The sequence below is a fragment of the Eutrema salsugineum genome, unplaced genomic scaffold, assembly GCF_000478725.1.
Source record: "Eutrema salsugineum unplaced genomic scaffold, Eutsalg1_0 scaffold_8, whole genome shotgun sequence".
In the NCBI taxonomy this organism is placed as follows: Eukaryota; Viridiplantae; Streptophyta; class Magnoliopsida; order Brassicales; family Brassicaceae; genus Eutrema; species Eutrema salsugineum.
In genome coordinates this window covers 7664661-7691828 of record NW_006256414.1, presented here as the reverse complement: position 1 = coordinate 7691828, position 27168 = coordinate 7664661, and the positions used below count along the sequence as shown (strand labels likewise).

At 38.6% G+C, this 27168-nt stretch overlaps 3 protein-coding genes across 3 annotated transcripts; 2 read left to right on the top strand and 1 right to left on the bottom strand.

Moving 5' to 3' along the window:
• Positions 1 to 483: 483 nt before the first annotated feature.
• Positions 484 to 4273, top strand: LOC112088417. The gene is made up of 7 exons (XM_024158697.1): positions 484 to 512; positions 611 to 2228; positions 2313 to 2938; positions 3026 to 3313; positions 3395 to 3488; positions 3734 to 3895; positions 3986 to 4273. The coding sequence occupies exons 1-7, from the start codon at positions 484 to 486 to the stop codon at positions 4271 to 4273; spliced, it is 3105 nt and encodes a 1034-aa protein (XP_024014465.1).
• Positions 4274 to 11952: 7679 nt separating this feature from the next.
• Positions 11953 to 13377, top strand: LOC18010261 (transcription factor MYB61). The gene is made up of 3 exons (XM_006392335.2): positions 11953 to 12172; positions 12261 to 12390; positions 12538 to 13377. Exons 1-3 carry the CDS (start codon positions 12043 to 12045, stop codon positions 13217 to 13219), a joined length of 942 nt encoding a protein of 313 aa, XP_006392397.1. The 5' UTR covers positions 11953 to 12042; the 3' UTR covers positions 13220 to 13377.
• A 12494-nt stretch (positions 13378 to 25871) lies between these two features.
• On the bottom strand, positions 25872 to 26327 carry LOC18010268 (ubiquitin-conjugating enzyme E2 11). Its single transcript, XM_006392334.1, has one exon. The coding sequence runs from the start codon at positions 26325 to 26327 to the stop codon at positions 25872 to 25874; it is 456 nt and encodes a 151-aa protein (XP_006392396.1).
• Positions 26328 to 27168: the final 841 nt, after the last annotated feature.

The window sequence follows — 27168 nt, the reverse complement described above, 5'->3', positions numbered from 1 at the left end:
TTCACGGTTCTTCTGGGTCACGCAGAGATTCTTCTCGATTTCTCATTACCTAAGGTAATTGATAGTCCTAGTGTCGTCTTTGTTGCTGTTGAAATCGTTTTACAATTTCCTTTAATCAATTCGTTTTTGTTGCTGTTCTTCTCGCAGAGATTCTTCTCGATTCCAGCAATCTCTTCAACTTCAGGTATACATGCATGGTTTTCGATCTACTTTTCTTCAGGGTTTAGTTTTCGATCTACTTTTCTCCTGGGTTTAGTTTTCTAATTTGCGTTTAATTTTTCGATTTGGGCAGAGTTAATCAAAGGACCCGAGCCTAATTTGTCTGGTGAGGAATTGTTTGTATTCTTTATTTTGGAGTTTCCATTGCGTTTGTGTATTTCATTGCTTATGAACATCAGTTTATGAACATCAGTTTGATTTTAAGTTTGTTTTTATTATGTTGTACTTGGTCGTGGAGCTGGGCACAAGTTTAGGCTTTTTCAGATGGAAAAGTCTTGGGTTTGGCTTCCAAGGTATGAACTTGTTTATTTTTCAAATTCTAAGTATATAATTCAGAAGACAAGTATTTCAAAATGTGATTAACCATTTGATTTATTTTTTTCACTTGAAGGGCTAGCAATGAGTTTGTGTCGGGGGCAACTTCGTTTGTGTTTGATTCAGCAAATAGATTAGGGAATCCTACTGAGATGTTATGTCCTTGTATAGATTGCCGGAATTTGTGCCATCAGGAGATAGATAAAGTGTTAGAGCATCTAGTGATTAGGGGTATGGATCAGAAATACAAGAGGAATTCATGTTGGAGTAACCATGGGGATATTAGGACTGATAAGCCAGCTGACGCTCCGAACTCTGAGTTAGAAACTTATCACTTGATTAGGACAGCTTTCTTTGATGCTGATTCACATCCGACGAGCCACATTGAAGATGAGACAGATGATGTTGATAGTCAAGAAGAGGTTGACTTTATGAAGAAGCTAGAAGATGCTGAAACTCCACTATACTCTAGCTGTCTCAACTACACTAAGGTGTCTGCAATTATGGGGCTTTACCGCATCAAAGTGAAGAGTGGAATGTCAGAAAATTTTTTTGATCAGCTTCTGACGATGATTCATGATATGCTTCCTACAGATAATGTTCTACCGAGATCAACAGATGAGGTAAAGAAGTTCCTAAAAATGTTTGGTTTCGGATATGATATGATTCATGCATGCAAGAACGATTGTGTTCTATACCGGAAGCAATACGAGGATATGCAAAGCTGTCCAAGGTGTAGTGTATCAAGATGGGCTCGGGATAAGCGTACTGGCGAGGAAAAGAAAGGGATTCCAGCCAAGGTACTCAGATATTTTCCTATCAAAGACAGATTGAGACGACTCTTTAGATCCAAAAGGAAGGCTGAAGACGTTCGTTGGCATTTCAACAACAGAAGTTCAGATGGTACAATGAGACATCCGGCAGACTCAATTACTTGGGCAACTGTAAATGAAAAATGGCCACAGTTTGCAGCTGAACCCAGAAACCTACGCTTGGGTATATCTACGGATGGGATGAATCCATTCTCCATTCAGAACAGCAAGTACACCACATGGCCGGTTTTATTAGTCAACTACAACATGCATCCAACGTTGTGTATGAAGGCAGATAATGTAATACTGAGTCTTTTGATCCCAGGACCAACATCACCTTCCAACAACATTGACGTCTACCTAGCTCCACTGATAGATGATCTGAAGGACTTGTGGAATGAAGGTATTGTGGTTTACGATTCATTTATGAAGGAGAATTTTCAATTTAAAGCAATGTTATTGTTGAGTATCACCGATTATCCTGCATTAGGAAGCTTAGCTGGTTGTAAAGTGAAAGGGAAACAAGCGTGTATCGTGTGTGGAAAGGATACACCCTTTAGGTGGTTGAAATTTAGTAGAAAGCATGTTTATTTGGGCAACCGAAGAAGGCTTAGACCTGGGCATCCTTACAGAAGAAAAAAGAAATGGTTTGACAACACAGTGGAAGAAGGGAATGCGAGTAGGATTGAAAGTGGAGTCAACATTTTTGAGTTACTTAAGGATGTGAGAAATGATTTCGGAAAACCTTTTGAGAAAAAAAGCAAAAGAAAAAGGAAAGGAGTCTGTGAAGATGAGGTGATTTCAGAAGATGAAAATGGTGAAGAGAATGACAATTGGAGATGGAAGAAACGGTCCATTCTATTCGATTTACCTTATTGGAAGGTAAATGGTGAACTAATTCTTTAATAAAATTTCATAATAATGTTTGTTTTCTAAGTTTATCTAAGTATTTCTCTTCTATTTTAGGACATGCCTGTTCGTCACAACATAGATGTTATGCATGTGGAGAAGAACGTGTGTGATGCTATATTGTCGATTCTGATGCAAAGTCCTAAGTCAAAAGATGGTTTGAAAGCACGGAAAGACTTGGAAGATATGGGGATTCGAGGAAACTTACACATTCAGAACCGAGGGAAGAGAACATACTTACCTCCAGCTTCTTATTGGCTGTCGAAAGAGGAGAAAAGGAGATTTTGTAAGAGGTTAAGTTCATTCCGAGGACCTGATGGATATTGTGCAAATATTGCCAATTGTGTTTCAGTGGATCCTCCCATAATTAGTGGCTTGAAGTCTCACGATCATCACGTGCTGCTCCAAAACCTCCTACCAGTTGCTTTGCGAGGGTTGCTACCAAATGGACCTAGGATTGCAGTGACTCGACTGTGCAGCTTCTTTAACAGATTGTGTCAGCGAGTTATTGATCCTGAGAAGCTAATAACATTGGAGACTGAGTGTGTTGAATCAATGTGCGAACTGGAGAGGTATTTTCCTCCATCTCTGTTTGATATAATGTTCCACCTTCCCGTACATCTAGCAAGAGAAGCACGGTTGGGTGGACCTGTCCACTTTAGATGGATGTATCCATTTGAAAGGTACTCACCACTTTTACTTTGCCTTTGATTTCAATTTCTTCTGAAGCGTGTTTATGTAACTAACAGATTATATGCTTATATATATAGGTACATGAAAACGTTGAAGTCATATGTAAAGAACTATGCAAGGCCCGAAGCATGTATGGCTGAAGGTTATTTGGCTGGCGAATGTATTGAATTCTGTATGGAGTTCCTTCAGAGTTCTTTAACTGTTCCTGAAACCACAAAGCGTAATGAAGATTTGGTGTCCTCTGAAAGCATACTTGAAGGCCGTCCACTGCATAAGGCAGCCCAAGTGGTACTTACTGATAAGGAACGAGACATTGCCCACCGTTATGTATTGATGAACATGGCAGTGATGACACCATATGTTGAGTAAGTTTCCAATTTCGCTTAACATTCATAACTATAAATACTAATTCTGTATACAACTAACTTGTTTTTTTATTGTCTAAGTATGCATTTGGAAGAATTGCAAGAAATGGATGGTAGATGTGCCAGAAGTGAAACTCTGTTATGGAAATTTCATGCAGAGAGATTCGGACAATGGGTAAAACAAAAGGTCTTTGTAACAATTATCACTGTCATTTTACAAATCTGTTCACTAACTGACCATATATACAACTCATATTTATTTAAAAATTTGTTTCTTTAGATCCCTGCTAACTCAGAGGAGCATTCGAGCAAACTGAGATGGTTAGCTTATGGGCCGAGAAATACAGCTGATACATATAAGGGTTTTATCATTAATGGGCTAACAATATTCCTCTCGGACCAAACGCTGCTATCGTGAAGGTTGAGAAGGTTGTCAAACCAGACGGTTATTTGTGGAGACCTACAACTGAAATGTTCATGATGGGTGATGCACTTGGTGAGTTTATCGCATGGCCTATTAAGAAGGTAGTGCTCAGTTGTATACCTCCAACAAGACCATCGCCAGTAGCATCATCACCTGGGGTAAAACTATTCTCTAAAAGTATATATATTTTTTTAAGCTATTGGTGATGACTATTTCTGAGTAGAGTGTATCATTTGTTTGAATTGTAGAGTGTAAGTTGCAGCATCGACACCAACAAATCAGGTGGGAAGAAGAAGTGTATGTTGTTAGATTGCAATAATTCTGGACAAATCGTTGCGGAAGGGAGAGTTTGTTCAACCAATCCAGAAGACAAAATCCACTTTGTCCCATTAGGTCCGAACGCTAGCAAGGTATGGGTAGAAGTAGCAAAGATTGGAGATGCAAAAGTGTGGAGACCAAATTCAGAAATAGAAGTAATTTCTGATGCTTTAGGTACAACTGTTGCATGGCCTAATGACAAGCTTATGTTTGTGTGAACTCGTGAAAAGCTTATGTTTGTGTGAACTTGGGAAATAATGTTGAACTTTGAGATGTGGTGTCATTATGTTTTTCTTTGAAGTGAATCTGAAGTTGTCTACTTTCGATTATTAATAAAATTTGTATTTGCATTATATGTTTTATTTTTAACAATTTATAATTTTATATTCAAATTTAAATAATCGAATAAAACCAATAAAATCTTTAAAATTGGCACCTATATATAACATAATAAAAATGCTATAAGAATTATTTTAAAACGCTATTAAATGTCATAAAAATAACATAAATTAAATGCTATTGTTAAATATAAAATAGCGCGAAAATAACGCTATCGTATATGACGTAACCATAGCATACAAAAAACCGCTATGTAATGTGACGGACCTATTATCGCGGTAGATGACAGAGCGCTTTCTAAACCGCTATCATATAACTAGATAGCGTTTTTCGTTCGTTAAGAATACCCATTTTTCCTGTAGTGTCTTTGTCGTATGTTGGGTAGTTGAGGGTGGCTCCTCCAAGCTTTTCACTAAAGAATGCAATTGGCTTCTTGTCTTGCATCAGCACAGCTCCGATTCCTATGCCTGAAGCATCACATTCTATTTCAAAAGTTTTAAGGAAATCAGGTAAAGATAATAGAGGTGCATTAGTAAGCTTATGCTTCAAAGCTTTGAACGCGGCTTCTTGAGCTTCTCCCCATTGAAATCCAACATCTTTTTTGATAACTTCCGTGAGAGGGGAGGCTATAGTGCTGAAATCTCGAACAAATCTCCTATAGAATCCGGCCAGGCCATGAAAACTCCTAACTTCACCGACAGTTTTAGGGGTTGGCCAGTCTTTGATAGCCTTGATTTTCTCTTCATTTACCTTAATGTCATCTGAACTCACAACAAAACCTAAAAAGACATGGTTATATGTTCCAAAGGTGCATTTCTTTAGATTGGCAAATAGTTTTTCCTTTCTTAGCTCATCTAGAACAGCTCTTAAATGCATTACATGCTCATCTAGATTCTTGCTATAAACGAGGATATCATCAAAATAGACAACTACAAAAACCCCTATAAATGATCTAAGGACATGATTCATTAATCTCATGAAAGTACTAGGTTCATTAGTTAAACAAAACGGCATAACAAGCCACTCATACAAACCATGTTTGGTTTTAAATGCAGTTTTCCATTCATCTCCTTCCTCCATCCTAATTTGATGATATCCACTTTTAAGATCAATCTTAGAGAATATGCTAGAACCATGAAATTCATCTAACATATCATCTAATCTAGGGATAGGGTGGTGATACTTTACAGTGATATTGTTGATGGCTCTGCAATCTACGCACATTCGCCAACTCCCATCCTTCTTGGGCACAAGCAGAACTGGTACGGCACAAGGACTCATGCTTTCTCTTATGTGTGCTTTCTCCATTAGTTCATCGACTTGTCTTTGTAATTCCTTTGTCTCAACCGGATTGGTTCTATAAGCAGGTCGATTAGGCAATGAGGCACCAGTCAAGAAATCAATTTGATGTTCAATGCCTCTAAAAGGAGGTAACTCTTTGGGATTATCTTCAGGGAAGACATCATTGTATTCCTGCAAAAGAGTTTGAATCTTACTCGGCAAAACCGGTGTGAGGTTAGTCATATTGGTGAGAAGCCTCCTTAAACACAAATAAAAGAACCGTTTGCTTAGAGTTAAGAGATCTTTTGACATCACCAGCCTTCAAGTAGAAGTTAGACGATTTAGTAGGCGGTTTTGTCTTTTGCTTTAGCTGCATTTCATCCTGGTAGACTTCTTGAGGCGTCAAAGGTATGAGGGTAGTCTTTCTTCCTTTAAAAACAAAGGAATACTTGTTAGTAAAACCATCATGAATAAATTTTCAATCCGATTGCCACAGCCTGCCTAGAAGTATGTGTCCTGCATCCATGGGTAGCACATCACATTGTATCTCGTCTTCATATCCTCCAATGGTAATAGGGACCATGACTCGGCTGTTGACCTTTAATTCCCCATCATTGTTCAACCAGTTGAGCTTATAAGGTCGGGGTGCTTCTCGGTGACAAGGTTGAGCTTTTGAACCATCTCTTGACTTGCTACGTTTGTGCAGCTGCCTCCATCTATGATGAGGCTACAAATTTTCCCTTGCACAAGACATCGGCTATGAAATAGATTCTCTCTCTGCTCCTCTCTCATTGATTTGGCTTGAACACTCAGAGATCTTCTTGATACAAGTAAGGAACCTTGAGCCGGTAGCTCTTCATGATCATAATGAGATTCGGCTCCAGATTCAGCTGTTGATTCCCATTCACCATCATCCCTGAGTATCATGATCTTCTTATTCGAACACTCATTTGCGTAATGTCCTCTCCCAATACACTTGAAACACTTGACATCTCTGGTTCTTGTCAACCCCATAGCTTTGTTTCGGTTATCAGATACCGAAGTGAATGATTTAGGTTCTTCTTTAGAGATACCAGTTGGCTTCTCTTCTTTTGATACTGAGCTCGGCTACTCCTCTCTAGAATACCTCGGCTTAGTAGGTATTGTCCCAACTCCATAAGCGGTTTTGGTGTTTCTCCTCTTGAGCTGTTGCTCTATGAGGATAGCTTTGTGCAACATATCTTCTAATTCCTCAAATTGCTGCATCTCAAGCTTGTCTTGAATCTCTCTGTTCAACCCTCCTAAGAATCGAGACATGGTGGCTTCAGCATCTTCTCTGATATCAGCTCGCAGCATCAAGGTCTCCATGTCTTGATGGTAATCTTCAACGGATCGGTTGCCTTGTGTGAACCGCCTAAGTCTTTGGTGCAACTCTCTATGGTAGTGGCTCGGCACAAACCTTTTCCTCATGAGAGATTTCATCTCCTCCCAAGTATCAATCGGAAACTGCTGATTTCTTCTTCTAGTTGTAACAACCTGATCCCACCAGCAAAGAGCATAATCGTAAAACTCGGTAGTGGATATCTTTACTCGATTAATACCGGTGAATTGTTGGCAGTTGAACAACAATTCGATCTTCTTCTCCCACTCTAAGTAGGCGTCAAGGTCGTTTTTGTCGTGAAAAGGAGGGATCATGAGTTTAACTCCTCCAAAACCTTCTTGAGGTTGAGCTCGATATTCCTTGTGTCACTTATGCCTTCGTCGGCTATCTCTTGAGGAACTACTTAGGGGACTGTAATAGTCTGTGGCCGCATCATCTCTGAGAGGTCTAGTCAGCTCCAAAACTTCCTCAGATTCTTTCCCTAGATCCCTTCTTTTATCTTTGCTAGCCTTTGTTTTAGTCTGCTCTTGAATCTCCTGTCGAAACTCCTCGAGACTCACAGACACAAGCTTTTTAACCTCAGCCAGCATCGCCTCCATGTATAGCTTGTTAACACCATTAGCACTGGACTCTTCTTGTTGCTCACTCATCGTTCCTGAAACATAGATAACACAGAATCGCCAGCAACAAGTCTATGATTGTTTCACAAAACAAAAATGACCATTCGTGTTCCACAAGCAATCATGTTCGATAATTTGAATGCAAAAAGTCAGGTTTGCAAAACACAGATCCGATGTTAGAAGTTAAAAGGTTATTTAGATCTATCCCGACTTGATGTAAAACAGCAACTAGTTCACTGATAATCGATCTCGCTTAATGAATCTAAGTCGATTTGATGCAGTGATACACAAGTAATAGATTCGATTGAATGATTATGATGATCAAACTTTTAAAAACACAGAAATAATCGATAAACATCAAGGGTAAGATACAACCTGATGTTTTCGACGATCCAGCGGCTAGAGTGCTTGCTCTGATACCACTTAATATGAACCTCCCTAAACTGGATCTAAGGGATAGCCTTGCAAACAAGCGAGTGGTTTTAAGGTTTGTGGACTTGATGAGACTCCAAGGGTTGCAAAAAGACCCTTGATGAATTGGTTTTCGAATTAACTAAGGATATTACACACCAAAGTAGAATCAAAAAGGCCTTGAAGGATATTACACACCAACAAGAGAGTTTGATCTTACTTAGAAAGATTTTGATAAAAAGATAAGATGGTCTCAAAAGAGAGTTTACAAGAGAATATAAAGAGAAGAACACGCGAGTCTACAAAGCATTAAAATGTCTAGGAACTAGTTCTCTGAAAGCTGGCCAAGTTTGAATTCAAACATCCTTCACACGCTCCTCTTTTTCTTCTTGGACTCGGCTGATGGGTTTAGATGTCAGGTGATCCAGACTATTCCTCATTAAAAACCTATCTCAAGAAAACCTATTGGGACAAAACTTGAGATAGGGAAAAAGAGTACATAGCTGAATCACAAGCCCATTAGCCTTCTCGGACTTGGATCACAACTAGTGTAGTTGTATTCATCTCTTTTCCCGTTTGTTCCATAAGCACTCCTTGCTTAAGTATATCTCCAACAGCTTCCTTAAGCTTCTTGGTCTTTGCTCGGGTCATGAGACCTTTTGAAATGACCAAAGGGTCTTCTTGTTCCCTTCCTTAATCCTTGTCTTTGCTCCTCATCTCCTTAGCTCCTTGTGGCTCTTCTTCTGGTTCAAACTCTTTGTCGATGCTATCCAAGATCATATCACTCTCGGACCAACGACTCTCGACCGTCGGACAGGGGTGGGCTCATGGACCTAGAAAGAGGCCAACCGTCGGACAGTGGTGGGTCAGCGGACTTAAAAGAGAAGGTGTTGGGCTTACTGGTAGGGACAGTTGGTGGGCCAACGTGCCTAGAGAGAAAAGATGTTGGACCCCTGAGTATACGGCATTGGGCTCATTGATAGGAACGGTTGGAAGCATTCAGAATTGGTAACCAATCCAGATGAAAGGTGGATTCAGAATTTGATGGATTTGATAACCGGTCTGTCTAGTACTCGGAAGGAAAGAATGGAGCGGGGTCTCATAGAAATTGCTATAAATCAACGATGGAGACTCTTCATAATCAACTGCAATTGAACTTGTTGTAATCTCTTCGTTTGAATCATAATAAATCAGAAACTACATAAATCATAACAATCTCGAAATAAAGGAAAAAAACATGCAGATTTCATAAGAAATTCTGGAATCGACAAGAAAGTATTATAGATCAAGCTTAAGAGGGTTCGTTCCTACTTGATTTCAGGTTAGGTTAGAAATTTTAGTCATAGATTCAGCTACTTGTTTGCAAAACAAAAAAAACAAAAAACAACAAAAAAAAGGATTCAGCTACTCGTGATTCTGTAAAGCACGATTAATGGTTAAGTTAATGGAATCAAGTGTACAATTAAATAAATTTTACATACATGCATCATGCTAATCCAACCAACATCGATGTCTCAAATCTGAAATTTAACTTTAAGTAGAAGGTTGGCGGCGGATGATTGAATTTGAAGATGGTTTCAATCATGCATGATCCTAATCGAATATGTTTCAGTTTTCGGGGTGGAATTAATATTTTCTGTTAGCAGAATATGTCTTTTTATTTTATTTGTTGTATCTTCTGATACGAGTTGTTCGAATTAGTTTAATTGTATAATTAAAAGAAACTCTCTAAAGGTTTGGCTAGTTGGATGTATCATGTATGCAATTGCGTTTCGAAAGTCATTCATATATTATATGGTATCTATGCAGTTCAATCATTTGATGAATTGTATAATCCGAAGTATTTTATCGACAGCTTCGTTACATGATATCATACAATAAAATCAAGTAGCCCATTTATTTATTATGTTCCAGTAGCAGTATGGGACATTTCTTGTCGGTATTTCTCGTTTTATAACTAAAATATTTAATTAGCTACTTCTTGTTGGTTCCTGCATGAACAGAGCATTGTACGTGATTCCTTCGTTTTTTTTTACAAAGAATTTTTTTTTTAATGAAAATTGTTTTCGAATTGTTTTTTTATTTTACAAAGAATTGTTTTTTTTATAAAGAATTGGTTTTTTTACAAATAATGGTATTTTTTTTTTGACAAAGAGACTCCCTCGTTGAAGGCTACTTTGAATGCTCTTGGATTCTTAGTGTGATATATCGTCTCTTCGTAGACTGACCCTCTTAATGCTATAATCGGTGTTAATGTTTTGTAAAACTTGATTTGTATTGCTGGTATCTATAATGGTTCCCATAATTGAAACTGTTGCTGGTAAAGGTTTTGAAGTCTAGATTAATTGTTAGAGCGAAGCGAGGTCACTTGATTCCATCTTCTCAATGATTTGGATGAGATGAGAAGTAGACTGGTAGGTTACAAAAACCAAAAAAAAAAAAACAAATCATAATTTTAATGCTACAATCGGTGTTAACCATGCACTTGTGGTATAATTAATATGTTTTGTAAAACGTCATTCCTGTCAAAAGTCTCTTTCATCAAACTTATAAAATATCATGTTTAGCTGTAAGAAATAAACAAATAAGACTATATGTAATGGGGTTTTTAGGGAAATTAGGTAATAAAAATAATTAAGAAAGCATTAAAAAGCTAAGAATCCAAGTTTTTAAGTTTTTAGATAAGAACCCCAAATAAGGGAAGTTTTTAAAAACATGACAGGATCTCATCGGTGAAATATTTTTTTTGTGTGTGGACTAAAACTCGAGAATGGGCCATAAAACAAAAAAGTCCAACTCTGAAATTGGTCAAAACATTGTCGATGGAAAACATAATTTGCGATGAGAGAGATGAAAATGGTCGACGATTTGGAGAGTCAAAAATTGATCGGTGATGGAGCAGCAAATCGATCGGTGATGGAGGAGGGAATCGATGGAGCAGCATAGCCAATGGAGGAGCAAATCGATCGATGATGGATCACCAAATCGTTGGAGCATTAATTGAAGGTAATGAGTTAGGGTTTTTTGTGAATTTTCGAGTTTAAATTGCGAATTGGAGATGAATCCAATATCCACATAGGGTTTACATCTGAAATTTCCGAGTTCCTTATGTGAATTTTCCATTCTCAGTGCTTTGGGGTTCATATCCGAAAATTTGGTCTCTCGAGTATCCACATAGCAAAAGAAGAAACGAGCATATATAGAAGGACAACGTAAAGAAAGCCACAACCGCTTATGGAATGACTATATTAATGAAGATGCTACATACTCTCATATATTTCGACGTCTTTTTAGAATTAACAGGCCTTTGTTCATGTGTATTGTTGATCGAGTCTCCTAATAAGTTCCTTACTTTCAACAAAGGAGAGATACTGTCAGAAAGATTAATCCCTAAAGATTACAACTAAACATTTTATGATTTCAATATATGTATTATGTATGTTTAAAATTTTATGTAATGCAATATAAATTTGGTTTTATTAAATTTTGTATGTTTATAGTTATTATCAAATCAATAATTACTTAAATTAAATAAATTTAAAAAAAAATAATTTAAAAACCCCTAATGAGATTCAGGGATAGAGAGAAAAAAACATAGAAATTCTTAAATTTTTTTTAGTCAAAAATTTATAATAAAAAAAACTTAAGAACCCCGTCTCAAATTTAGGGACGGAGATGCTCTAAGAAAAACACGAGTCTCATTGTACATTGTACATTGTCTATTTTCTCTTAAAAATGAACATAGACAAACAGAAAATTCAACAAAAGTCATCTTATGAAAGTGACTTTCTTTCTTTGTTTCTTCTTCTCAGTCTTTTCTAGCCTCTATTTATTTCTTAAGTCTCTGTACATCATTTACTTCATTTTCTAAACCTTTCTCCTTTCTTTTCTCAATCCATTCATCTCTTTCTTTTGTTAATCACAGAAAAAAAAACAAGTCTTCTTCATTATTCCTTTGCTTGCACAGCATTGCAACATGGGTAGACCTTGCTGTTACAAACAAAAGCTGAGAAAAGGTCTCTGGTCTCCTGAAGAAGACGAGAAGCTTCTAAATTACATCACCAAAAACGGCCATGGTTGCTGGAGCTCTGTTCCTAAACTCGCTGGTCAAACTTTTTCTTCTCCTGAAAAATGGTATAACTGTGATTTTTTCCTTTAATCAATTTACAGAACCATACTTGTCTCAATCTACAGGTCTCAATAGATGCGGTAAGAGTTGTAGACTCAGGTGGATCAATTACTTAAGACCTGATTTGAAGAGAGGAGCTTTCTCTCCAGAGGAACAGAATCTCATTGTCCAGCTTCACGCTGTCCTCGGAAACAGGTAATAATCAAACATAATAATGCTATGTTTCCGAAATCCCTTGTTTTTTCTTGATGTTCTGTTTTTAAGACAGAGTGTTTCTTTAAATTCCTTTTTATGAAACAGAGTATTTCTTGAATCCCATTTTTATGTTTTACTCTGTTTCAGATGGTCCCAAATTGCAGTGAGGCTTCCCGGAAGAACCGATAACGAGATCAAGAACTTGTGGAATTCATGCATCAAGAAGAAGCTTAGGGTAAAAGGGATCGACCCTAATACGCATAAACCTCTCTCTGAAGTTGATAACGACCACAAGTCTCCAAGTTTATCCTCAGAAACTAATCAAGAATTCATTGTCGAGCAACCGTCTGATTTCTTTGACTACTTGGCGTTTCAGAAGCTAAACTCCAGCCTCGAACACTCTGTTTCCCTTGACAGTTCGCTCTGTTCCATGATCCCTTCGCAATTCAAGATTGATTGTTCTGTCTCAAAGGCGCTTTTCGAGCCCTCCGTTACTCTTTTTCCTCCTTCAGACAACACTTCAAGAACTGTCTCTGAAGAAGATTATGTAGAAGCGACAGAGCCTAATTGGGAATCAAACTGTGGAGGCATGATCAATAATACCTCGAGCAGCCTCGAAAATCCTGGATTGGAAGATATGAAATGGTCAGACGAGTATCTAAACGCATCGTTTTTTACTCTACAGAACGAAAGCTCTAACACAATTAACGTGAAATCAGAAACGGATTTCAACTCGAACACTGACTTTCCTTGGAGCCAAAGTCAAGCTAGTGACGTGTTCCACAAGGATCTTCAAAGAATGACAGTCTCTTTTGGTCAGAGCCTTTAGCATTGCTTCTTTCTTTTTCTGAAATTATAGTTTATTCTGTATATTCCTGTTTGGTACTATATGGTTTTTTTCCAGTTTGTTAAAAAGATAATGATGCTGTCGACAAATCAAAAGTTATGAATTTGCTTAATCTATTTAAGAAGAAAGAAGAACGCAAATGCGTGCATTACTGATTTTAATAAACAAGTTTCCTAGAACACATTGTGGTCCAAAGTCACTTCTTTCACCATTATTCAGACTTCAGAGCTAAAATCAGTTAAAAGACAAAACAAAATATCAAAAAGAAAATGGGAAAACTAAAAAGTACAAAAGTTACCAACTAATATTTTTCGTCTCAATGTTCAACTCTCTTTTGTTGACAGCTTGCCTTCTACGACCTTCTTAGAACAATAAATGAAATTTGGTAAAAATAAATTAGCTGAATAACATCTCTTTTAAACTTTAGAGAATTTGTTTTAGCATTTTATCACTTTTTTTTTTTTTTAAAGAATGTAAAATTATATTCATCCAAAAAAAAGACTTTTTTACATCAAATGCAGCTGTGTTTTGAAAACTAAGAAAACCAAACTACCAAAATTTTTTGGACTTTGCTAGCGATAGCTGAACCACTTCTCCAGGCCATCCTCCAAACGGCTGGGGCCTTGGCTTCGAACTGATGAGATTCGGTTGCGGATACTTTTGTCGATGATGCGGATTAGTTGAAATGGGGTCTTCGCCAGATCACTATGTTTCCTGCAGTTTCGCTCCCGCCAAATGCTGTGCAGAGTAATTTGAAAGGTGTACCGAAATAGGAAGAGCGATGTCGCATCCGTCCAAGTTTCCGATACAAGCAGAGGAGTAAAAACTGCCCATTCCGTGCTATATCGGGATCCCAGAATACCATGTACGAGCCGGTACCATATTACAGAGGAGAACCGACAAGAGAAAAAGAGATGCTCTCTGGTTTCAATGGGGTGGTGACAGAAAATGCACGACGTAGCAGCTGGCAAGTAATTACTCCAATGGAGCATATGATCTCCTGTCGAAAGACGGTTGTGGTGAGCGAGCCAGGCGATGAACGAGTATTTAGGTGTGGCAAACTTGAACCAGACACCTTGAGACCAGTCCACCTTCATGCGCTCTAACCGTATCTGATGCCATGTTTCGCTTGACGAGAATTTCTCCCTGAACTTTCCATTCTTCCCCCTCCACAGAATTCTGTCCTCCCCTGTTTTTCTATCCCGACGATTTGCAGCAATGAGTTCTTCAACTTCGTTCAGATTTGCAACACGATGTCTCCTGCGCCGGTGCATTGTGAGTGTCCAGTCAACAGAAGCTTGCGCAGGGATTCCCAGATCAATGAAGCCCCGGCAACCAACTTTATCGATCAACCGCCCCAGAGATGACCAATTATCAAACCAGAAGGAGGTTGAAACTCCACTACCAATGTCGATGCAATTGAGATCCCGAGCCATGTCTCTGCATTTCAATAGTTTTTGGCACATCCAAGAGCCAGCACTAGAGTCAGTAGGTATAGACCAGAAACACTTGTTTTTCATTATGTTCACCCTTAACCATTGAGCCCATAAAGATTGTTGCGGGTTTGTGATTCTCCAGATGAGCTTCAAGCAACTCGTCTTGTTTACTTCTTTTAGTAGTCTTAGTCCTAAGCCTCCCTCCTCCTTCGTAGAGCAGACTACTGACCACGAGATTTTGGCTTTTCTGGTATTAAGTTCCGGCCCACTCCACAAGAAAGCTGAGCAAAGCCGATCAATCTCCTTGAGGCACTCTCCAGGTAAACAGAAGCCTGCCAACCAAAAGTTTGTAAGACTCCCGATTACTGAGTTTATCAACTGCAGGCGACCTGCGTAAGAGAGGAATCGAGCTCGCCAAGAGCTAATGCGTCTGTGGATCTTGTCAAGCAGGGGGAGATAGTCTGCAGCGGACATTCTCTTAGTTGTCAGCGGTAAGCCAAGGTATCGGACAGGTAAAACGCCTGAGTTGAATGGGAACCGAGCCTCAATCGCTTCTCGCGTCTGAGCCGATACTCCCGCCATGTAAACTGTGGATTTTTCAAGGCTGATCTTGAGTCCAGAATATGTTGCAAAATCCTTGAAGACATCGATAATTCCTTCCATAGATCGAAGCTTTCCATCTGCAAACACCATTAAATCATCGGCGAAGCAAAGGTGTGAGATGGAGCGTTTCCTTTAACCGATTTGCGAGGATTTTTGATATCACTTTGTAGATCACATTACAGCATGATATAGGTCGGTAGTCTTTCATCTCTTTGGCCTCCTCGTTTTTCGGGATAAGAGCAAGAATGGTTGCATTTACCCCTTTTGGAAGGAAACTTTTTATGAAAAAAGATTGTACTGCTATAGTGAAATCTCGTCCAACAACCGACCAAACCGCTTTAAAGAACTCCGATGTGTAACCATCTGGCCCTGGGGCTTTATTTTTTGGCATTCGAAAGAGGACCCTCTTCACCTCCTCCTCCGTTACCTCCTTTTCCAGAGTTGCTTGTTCATCAACAGAGCATTTTATCACTTTGCTTGTTTTGTATGGCATTTTGCCAATGTTTACAAGGATCGATATAACCGAACAAAGAAATTACTCAGATTAGTACTAATTCATCCAGTTATTACTAGATTAACACCCAAAAAAAATTACTAGAATAGCATATATATTTAATCAAAGGACTGAATACCCTATGTAGTTCCTAATAATAACAGCTATGCCATTATATTTTATCAGTTTTGATATTTGAAATTTGAATTATGTAAATATGATTAATAAATTATTATTAAAAAAATAAACACAAAATCAGAAGGTAAAAAACCCTAATACTTACCGGGTACAATATCATCATTATACGAGCACGTCGTGCTAATTTATCTTGTTTTTATGTTGTTTGTGCTTGAGGTGAACGAGCTAGGAAAAAGGTATACCCCCTTATCATATCTTCTTCTACTTTGGTGATTGTAACACAACTTTTTGTACTATTTGTCCAAGATTTATTTTTTTGGTACTCTTAATTACAATTTTATGGTTTTATAGATGATTATCACATTTCTATTGTTTGGGATAAATTTTCGTTTGCAAAGTCTACGGAAATAACAGAATCAAAAATCTTTTATATTTAAACGAATAACAATGCAAAAAAACAAAGATCCAAGAAACAGACATAATTCGTAATTGTGGAAAAACCAAGAACTATGTCAATGTTCGTTCTAAGGATGTTATTTACACTATCTCTTAGAAATTCTCTAGTTTTTCGGTCCTTCTCTTTGTTAGCCTCTCCTCCTTTGTATATAGAAAATGTTGAATTTTTTCCGAATTCCTTTGCGAATAATGTCTTCCATATTCCTTTGGAAAATATTCACTGCGAACAGTTAAGAAAGACTTAGATTCTAAGTGTTTCCTGAAATCTCTATTTTTTCTCCCCTCTCTAGACTTCTTCCTTTATTCTTTCTTAATTGCTCTAGATTTCCTAGAATAGTTACTGAACTTGGCCTGAATTTATGTCCAACATCCATTATTTTTATTTTCCTTTTTTATATAAAACATCATTTGTAGTAGATTTTACGATATGGCGATAGCTTTTTGATATTGTCATAAATTCACTTGTTTTAGCATGCATTTTACTTATTGTTTTGTGTCTCATGCATACATTTTCATAGGTTTCTTAGTGTTTTTGTTTTAATTGTGTTTAGATAGGTTTTACATCAGGTTCTAGTGTGTTTTTGCATGTTTTGGAGTCTATCTAAGTACTTTGAAGCAGCTTGGAGCATTCGGAAAAAATGGAGCTTGGAGAGACTTGAAGAATGGATTATGGACAGTGTCTCGGCTAACTGTGCAAGAACATCGGCCAAGCTAAGGCCGATGTGCCTATGGGCGATGTTGGAGCTGAGCAGGAAGCATTGAACAATGGGCCATAAGTATCACCCAAACTCTGACCGATGTTGATCCTTTCCTCATGCCAAGAACAAGCAACATCGGCCAAGCTATGGCCGATGTATCCATGCCTGATGTTAGGTCCGAACAAGCAGCAAACAACATCGGCCATGCTGCCCTCACTCACTGATAGATAAGACTTTTTAGGGTCTCAGGGCTATCAATCCCCTTGTCAATGTAGCACAAAGAGGTTTATCAATCCAGATGTGGTGTTAGACACTAAGCTATATGATCAAGTTCTTAATTCAAGCAAACAAGATTGGGTTTTGATTAATCTAGAGACAAATATAAACATAAACAGGATTAAAGACTAATGACAATGACAAATGATATGATGTGAATATGATATGATGGAGGCATGAGATTCTAGACATGATAGTTGGTTAGGGTGCTTTAGTGTTAAACTAGAAATGCTAATGACAATGATGAGACATGATTCAAGTGATTAAGAACTCTAATCTAGGTTAATCCTCTCATGAAGGTATTAACCCCTATACTAATCCATTTTCAAACCAAATTCCCATTTGTGAAATATGAATCAATATGCATTAATAAACAGTTCTCAATGATCATTCAAGCATTTAACAAATCATTCCTATAATGAAAAATTACTTAAACCTCTAACACAACTCTTTCAGGAATTTCATCAAACACTTTTGGTGCATGAAATTCCCAGAATCTAGATTTCAAGTGATTATCAAGGATCTAGCATAGAGAACAGTTGTTTAGAGAAATGAACCAATGAATCTAGCCCTAAGCACTCCTAATCTAACACTTTAGCTCCCTAACCTACACATCTAGAACCTCATTAAGGTAACTACTCACTAATCATGATCAACACACTAGATCCTTTGCAAGATGTGTTGTTAATCATGATTAGAAGTTGATTTTGATGAATAGAAATGATGAACAAGATGGAAAGAAACTGCAAATTGATTTAAACTCTCTAAAACAAAGTGTATTAAGTGGTTTTTCACAAAAAGGGGAAAAAAGACTAAAAGTAGATTCAGTTCCCCTCAAAAATTAGGTCTAAAAACCTTATAAAGGAGGCTTGGGCAAACCGGGTCAACCCGGAACAAACCGGGTACTGACCCGGCCTTGATGGGCAAAGAAGGGTTTGCCACGGTCTGGTGCATCCTTGGTGTGACCGTGGCATTCCTGACCGTGTCAAAGTTTTTACTTGTGTTCTTGGTTCCTTTTGTTGCCGCGGTCTGATCAAGCTTCATCTGGGACTCGTGGCAAGTTAACCGTGTCAAACGCCGAAGATGTGTAGAGGTTGCCACGGTCAAGCCTCCAGACCGTGGCATTCACACCGTGCCAAAACTCGCATGCATGTGAGGACCTTCCCAGCCAAGTATATGCTTGCCACGGCTAAGTTTCAGGCCGTGGCATTGAGATCGTGTCAAAAGCCGAAACTGTGTAGAAGTTATCTCCAGCCTCTTGTTCATTTGCCACGGTCAAGTCCTAGACCGTGGCATTCAGCTCGTGCCAATCGCCGAAGGTTGCAAGATGTTGCCACGGCCAAGCTTCATACCGTGGGATGTTTAACTTAGTCATCCTGGGCTGTCTGGACCATCTCGCATTCCGGAGAGTGTAACTTCCTGGAGACCTGTCCGAATTGAGTGATTCCGGTTTCCGAAGACAGAGGACTCATTTATCTCCAACTTTGATGAAGGAAGTTTCAGTGCTTGGGAAGTGTAAGGTTTCCTGGAGGGAACATCTTTGAAGTGCATTTACACGACCAGAGAGAAGCGTCTAGACATGTGTCCATTCCGGAGACCGTATCTTTCTGCTCAAAGCTCCGAATTGACTGATCTCGGTTGTTCTGGAAAGAAGACTCAAATGTCTCTGATTCTCATGAAGGCCGCGGAAACTGAATCGGTCTGGAAGTGCACCGTCCTTCGCATCCTTCAGAACTGATCTGCTCGGTCCGGAATACCTGCGAGACAGGGGTTTCTTCCGACGAGCTTATCTCTCTGCTCACGCGTCCGAATTCCACGATTCCAATTGCTATGAGACCGTTCTCCAATGCGCTCCAACTTCTATGAAGGACTCGCCGTCTGAATCGGACCGGAAGGCTCCCCGGACAGGCAATTTCTGAGACTCGTTCACACCCGGAGATTTTGGCCGATACACTTCATTCGCGGTACGTGAAAATGGCCGGTAAAGCTTCCCGCGGTACATGAAAATGGCCGGTAAAACCTTCCTGGCCAGCGAGAATGGCCGATAATCTCCCAAGACCTGATTTTTCCACTTTTTCAAGCTTTGCTCACCATTCCACCTCCTGGATTCATCTTTTCAGTTCCATATTCACCTGACAGACACTCAAAATATGCAAAGACTCATTGGGACCTAATGCATCTCCTAAGTTCTAAAATAAGCCCTAAGGACCTAAAATGCATGAAATAAAACATGATTTGGGATGATTTATGCAACCTAAATGATGCAAATTATGAACATATCACTCACTCAAGTCTTGAAGCTGCTACATTGCCCAAGCCACGCCCGATGTTCCCCAAGCCGATGCTGCACCTGGATGAACGCCAAACAACATCGGCCACAACATCATCCAAGAGGAGACCGATACAACATCGGACACCACATCGGTCCAGCCATGGCCGATTTTGACCTCCCCCAGACCATATTTGACCGGGTCAAAACCTGATTTTTTGCGGGTTGATCCGGTCCATAAAGTTTTCCTATATATATTTTTAGACCTAATCTCTAGAGACATCTTGATTTCTCTTAATAAGAAAAAATTTCCCTTTTAAGAGATTAAGAGCTTTTTGTATTGAATCTTTCTAAGTTTATGCAAATTTATATTTCTATTTCATATGATTTCTCTTTTTTTTTATCTCTTTAATCATGAATAACATCCTAATCTCTTTTAGATTTTCTGTGTTTAGTTATGATTAGTGAGTAGTCATCTTTTTAAGCTTTTGGATGTGTAGATCAGGGTGCTTATATGTTTGTTCTTTGACGTTTAGCGTTTAGATTCTTTATTTCATTTCTCATTTAGCTATTCCTAATGCTAGATTTCTTTTGATCAGCTTAATCTAGACCCATAGGCATTACATGCACCAAATGTGTTTGATGAAATGTCTAAATGAGCTAAATGAGAGTTTAATACATCTTTCACATGAGAATGTTTGTTAGAGCATTAAATGGTAATTAGAACTGGATATTAATACTTGTTAATTAATGTTTTCAATAATGAAAATTAGATCTTGATCAGTTAATTAACATGGTAATTATCATCATGAGAGTGAGTTAATTAAGATTAAAAGTTCTTAGCTACTTATAAAACCATCACGGCACAGAACTACCATGTTACTGCTCTGATAAGCCTTTCAAGCTTCCATTCACTCGATATGGGGAGAAAGAAACAATAGAAGGCATAGAGAACCTCCTGTTGAGGTGCAGCGACTGTCCAAGATGATAGACAAAAACATAAGGAACCAGGTAAGTTCTATCTGACGCAGTGGTGATCTGAGATACGAGGAAGGCCTGCAATCAAAGGAGGAATAACCTGAAACACTCATTTGAGGAATTATTTATTCAGACGTATACCTCTTCATTCTCTCGTACCCCTCTCGGGTCTTTCACATTTTAATGAGCTTGGAAATGTCGAAGTAGTCCTTGTAATTTTCTATAGAAGAAAATTAGAAATAGAAATTTGGCCAATGATAATTAAGCGTTGATGAACCAATGCAAAACGGTTTAACAAATTTCGGCCAATGAGATATAAGCACAACTAGCCAATCAGAAACGAGCGTCTAGAAAATTGACCAATCAGGAGGGTGTAGACGAATATTAGGCGCCAAAAATATATCCAATCAGGAAGAGATCAGGAACAGGGCTTTGTGGATCATCTTTAAACCATCTTTGACCAGCTTCCTCTCCCAGTGATCCCGACAGAGAGAACGAGAGATCGTCGAGTTCTTTTTGATATTTTGCTGCACTGATCCGACATTGAAGGCTAATCGAGGTAATTGACATTTCTGCGGTTGGATTATATTACCTCGTTTTGATTTTGGGAAGTCGTTGCCCTAGAACCACTATTGGGGATTAAATTCGATTATTGAGTAGGGAATTGTAGTAGACTATGGAAATGGCGATTGGTTGCTAATCGAATGGGTATTTAGTGGATTGTAGGTTTAGATGTTATACCGCAGTAAATGAGAGTTAGATTAGAGTATTTTCTCGGAGTGAGAGGAGGACGAGAGAGAGTAACAATTGGTATCACTTGCGTACAACTGGAAACAACTGGAAACATGGTATCAATTGGAGGATTGCGTACAACTGGAAAGTCTAATTTTTATGTAGTTGAGTATGGTGTATGTGTTATTTTTTCAGGTGATAATGATTACAAACTTATTTTTCGATTACGGGGAATATTATTCAACTTCGGAGGATATATGGATTTCATAACCAGCTTCCATGTATGGTGTAATGTTTAAGTCATCAACTTTGGAGGAGATTACTATTCTGGCTTAGTGGATAAGATATGCACGAAGGTTAGGATTGTCAAATCTTCGAGTAAGCTTAAACTGAGTTACATTCCGGTACTAGTGCAAACTCAGAAACAATTCTATATTTTGAATGACGATGACCTAGCTGTGTTCCTGACCTCATTGGATAAAGAGGGACGCAGAAGTATTATTCATGTAGAGGTCATCAAAGGTGTTGAAGTTGGAGAGGAATTTTCAAGAGTTGAGAGGGTAAGTTCAGTTGGTATCAATTGCGGGGGTTGCGTTTAGGTAATAATGGATTAAATAATGGTGTACTTGCTATTTACACAGGCAACTGTTCAGCAGAATCTCCCGGTAATAGAGGAAGCTGATGATGATGATGTTGACGAGGGAAAAGATGGTGATGATGTAACACGTGACAATGGAGAAGGTGGTGATGATGTATCACGTGACAATGGAGTATATGATGGCAATGGAGTAGATGATGATAAAGCGAAGTTTCACAATAAGGAGGAAGAATACAGACGGTTTGATTTTGATGATGGTCCCCGTGCTGAAGTAGAAACACAACATTTTGAATGGGATGATGGTATGAATCTGAGAGTATGGCAACAATTTTCATGTAAACAAGATTTGATAGATTTATTGTATAGAGCTTCACATCAGAATTGTTTTGGTCTGAATATTAAGAATTCAGATAAGAAGCGATACGTGGTGAAATGCGGTGAAACGGGGTGTAATTGGTATTTACGAGCTTGGAAGGATGTGAATACACTCTTTTTCTATTACAGTATACCGGAAGATGCATAGTTGTTCTCGGGCCAGTGCGAGTACAAACAGCAAACAAAGGAAAGGAACACCATAATTAGTAGCATCTGTTGTTAAGGAAGCATATCCAGGTCGATTAGATACACCAACTCCTCACGATGTCATGGTTATGGTTAAAAATAATGCTTTTGTGAGTGTGTCATACTCTACCGCATGGAGAGGAATACAGAAAGCTAAATCTCTGATTCGTTGTTATCCTGAAGACAGCTATAGAGATCTGTACTTGTATTTGTACATACTAGAGCAGGTGAATCCAGGTACAAAACACAATGTGTTACTGGACGGATAACGAAGATTCAAGTTCTTATTTGTCGCTTTGGGAGCTTGCATTCACAGGTTTGTAGCAATGAAGAAAGTGGTAACTGTTGATGCAACTTTTTTGAAAGCCGGAATGGGTTGTCAGCTAGTCTTTGCTGCTTCTCAGGATGGTAATCGTCACCATTATCCGATTGTTTTTGGAGTAATTGATGCAGAAAAAATGACAGTTATGGCTGGTTTTTCAGGGCGTTGAAAACTGTTAAACCCGATAGTCCTAAATTGGTTATTGTTTCTGACAGAAATGTAAGCCTCGTCAATGCAATAGCTGAGGTTTACCCAGAAGCTAAACATGTGTATTGCATCTGGCATCTGAGCCAGAATGTGAAATTGCAAGTTTTAAGGGATAGAGAAATAGTTGCAGAGACATTCAGGGAGTGCGCAAGACAGTATACAGAGGCCGAGTTTCTTGATCATTATACGAGGATGGGATTAAAGTATCCTAAAGTGACTGAGTATCTAGAAAGGCGTGTAGAAGTATGCAAATGGGCCATGTGCTATTTTCCAGGAGATAGGTACAACCTAGAGACTAGTAACATTGTGGAGTCCTTGAATAGTCTATTTAAGGATGCAAGGAGGCTATGCTTATTACCTATGGTGGATAAGATTGTTGCAAAGTTGTGTGAGTGGTTTAACAAGCATAGGAACGAGGCTGCTTCTTCGCCACCAGGACGTAAACTGGTGGCTTTTGTTGAGAATATATTTTACAGTAGATGTGCTGAAGGGAAGAGGCTAACTGTCACCGAGTTAAACATCAGTCAGATTGAATACAGTGTAATTGGAAGCGATGGGATGAATTACACGGTGAACTTGAAAAGTAAAACTTGCTCGTGCAAGTGGTTTGATATAGACAAGTTCCTTGTGTGCATGCCTTAGCCGCACTTGAGCATTACATGAAGCGGCCAGACAGAGAGGAGAATATATACGTAGAGGACTTGTGTTCAAAGTATTATTTAACCGAGCAGTGGGCTTTTGCTTATAACAGAATGATCTATCCAGTCCCACACAAGTCACACTTGGGTTGTCCCCGATGATATAAAGCAATTGAGTGCTTTATCCCGGAACACGAGAAAAAGAGGGGGGCAAAACAGCAGAAAAGGCATCCATCCGTTGGAGAGCATCGACTGAATTCTAAGAAGGCGAAGACGACTAATAAGCGTCGCCCTGAATCTTATGGAATTTATTCCTATTTTACTGCAGGTCAAAATGCTGGAGTTGAAAATGCTGCAGGTGCCTCTGAAAGTACTGCATGTGCCTCTGAAAGTACTGCAGGTGCCTCTGAAAGTACTGCAGGTGCCTCTAAAAGTACTGCAGGTGATAACGTGGTTTAGTTACTCTGAACTCCTGTAATTGGAGATGCGATATTTTACTCGGGATTACTTGGTACAATTACAGTCGACTATTGTATTTGGAAATGTGATGTTTTACGATTTTTGAAAAAAAAAAATGAAACAAAGAAATATAAACGACGTGTCGTTTTGTTTTCCAACGGCGACTGCAAGAGTTTTTAGGGAGTTGTGCCCTCTTTTATTTAACATAGATCCAAGAAGTATCTGAAACACTTTTTGTCTCCTATGGCAAAGCAAGTATGGATTTATGATTTGCCCATCGAGATGAAAACCAAAATACTAAAGAAGATAATCAGTAATTACGTACGAGATTACTGTTCTGCTAAAGTGGCCCTTAGGGATTTTAACGAAATCTCCAAGGATCCAATCTTCCTACGGAGCGTGGATCTGTTAAGCATGCCCACACCTTGGGTCTTTGATATGGCATGGATGAGAATGTTTAAGGACAGATGTTTGGCAGCAGGTAATCCAACGGCTTTATTTGAAAGAGGTCTTTCAATTATTTTCTATGACCGTAATATCAAGGCAGGGATGGCTATGATTAAACCCAAAAATATTATACGGTTTGTCTCTTGTAGAATCTCGGATGTCATCTCTTCAAGTGGTGTGATGAGGCGATGCTAGAAGAGATTGCAGATGTTCGACATGATTTGACCGAGATGCAAGGCCGGAGTGGTTGGACTAGAACCATGAACCGGATTCACTCGACGGAGATTTTTCAGCTACAGGAATCAGTAAACAACCTGAAGGAGGAAATGGTTGAGGCAAGGAGGTCTTATGCTCTCCTTTCTGAGGTGGTTTGTGACTGGGTTTTGAAGGAAATGGATAGGGAATTGGAACAAACGCGACGAACTAAGATATTTAAGGAAGTTAAGGACATGTTTGTTCTATCTGTTCTTGCTGTGGCCTCGGTTTCTTCACCTATCTACCTGTTCAAGTAGTTACGATTCATGGTTCTACTCAAGACTTATTCGATTTTCCAAAAAAACATGTGGTTTCACCAAATGATACTGAGTATTACATATTTTCGATTTTTGGGAAAACATGTGGTTACACCAAATGATACGAGTATTACATATTTTCGATTTTCTGATAAACATGTGGTTACACCATCTGATACCGAGTATTACATATTTTTCTATTTTCCGAAAAATGTGTGGTTACACCAAATGATACCGAGTATTACATATTTTCGATTTTCGGGAAAACATGTGGTTACACCAAATGATATTGAGTATTACATATTTTCGATTTTCGGGAAAACATGTGGTTACACCAAATGATATCGAGTATTACATATTTCGATTTTCGGGAAAACATGTGGTTACACCAAATGATACCGAGTATTACATATTTCGATTTTCGGAAAATATGTAGTTACACCAAATGATATCGAGTATTACATATTTTGATTTTCGGAAGTACATGTGGTTACACCAAATGGTACCGAGTATTACATATTTTGATTTTCGGGAAAACATGTGGTTACACCAAATGATACCGAGTATTACATATTTCAAATTTCGGAAATCCATGTGGTTACACCAAATGATACCGAGTATTAGGGTTTCCTTTTTATGGATTCCTTATGAATCGACTGAGATAATATAGTGGATAGAATAACACAAGGAATTTTATTAATATTTTTTGTAAATAAATATATTACAGGCATAATTTATAAAGAATAAAATATTTTACAACGGAAAATAATAATACATAAAATTTATTATTTTATTGTGAAAACACCATAAATTAATTCATGGCGTGTACCTCAGTCATCAGGCGGGTCTCCTTCTTGAACCGCTCCGGTTCCAAGACGCACATGCGTGCGACGTCTGCAAGGTAGTTGTCCTCTTCCTCCACCTTAGGGTGAAGCAGCATGTCATGGAGCGCTTGGAGGATTTCCTTCACCGTCGTTCCAACCTTCAAGGTAGCGGTGACGAGTAGCGGATGGAAGACGCGGGGTTTGTCGATGTTGGGGTGCAGAATCGGCGTCTTCCACGACACCATTGGTGGCTTGAAGGGGTAATCCAATGGGAAACGGATGGAGATGAAGAAGATGCCCTTTTCGTATGGACTACTAGGAGGGCCTAACAGCGTTGCTTGCCATTCGTAAATGTCTTCCGCCACCGGCCCTGCACTGAACCCACTCGCCGGAAACCGCACCACCTCCTTCAGATGAGTCATGATCCACGCCTTAGGGGCCATTTTGAAGTGATAAAGAGAGCAACGATAGCACTAAATAGAGAGAAGAGGATTTAGAAGATAGATATGATTGAGAGAGAGAGAGAGAGCGAGTTATATTTATGGAAAGAGAAAGGAAAACCCTAAGGTGCGACTCATATAATAAATACCCTTCAACCATTCAGCCTTATCGTGCGAAGAAGTTAAAAGACATCTTTCTCTCCCCTAATAAACCCAAAAATATTTATTTACTTAATGTATTGGTAAAAATCAAATACAGTGTTGGTAGTTGTACCAGTCTTACGGCAGTTAATGAAAGCATTAACAGCCGTAAGACTGGTACAACGATTACACGCGGTGTGATTATGTTTTAGACAGTTATTATTATATATTTATTTATTCACTTTTACAGAGATAAATAAACGTGTCGTTCCCTCTTTCCTCGTTTTCCGTCCATGCGACGCGTCTATACAATAAATAAATCCTCTCACGTGAGTAAATGCTGAGTAGACAAATATCCATGGAACATTGTATATACACTAAAAATATTAGTAGTCTTCCCCAAAAAACTTAAAATTCGTAAAAAATGAATACTATTGCCCACTCTATAAATAGACACTTGAGATATTGTACTTCTAGAATTTTTCAAGTAGTCTCATCGTTTCTAACAATACATAAACAAAATGGAGAAATCAGATGGAAAAAAACATGATGAGAATGGTCTGCTAATCATCAACCCACCACCTTTGATAATGAGATTTGGTGTGGTGGAACCTAAGTCGCCACCTTCGCCAACCGATTCTGAGATCGAGCAAGCAGAGCTGTGGGAACTATTTCATCTCCTCAGCAAATCAAATGATCAAGT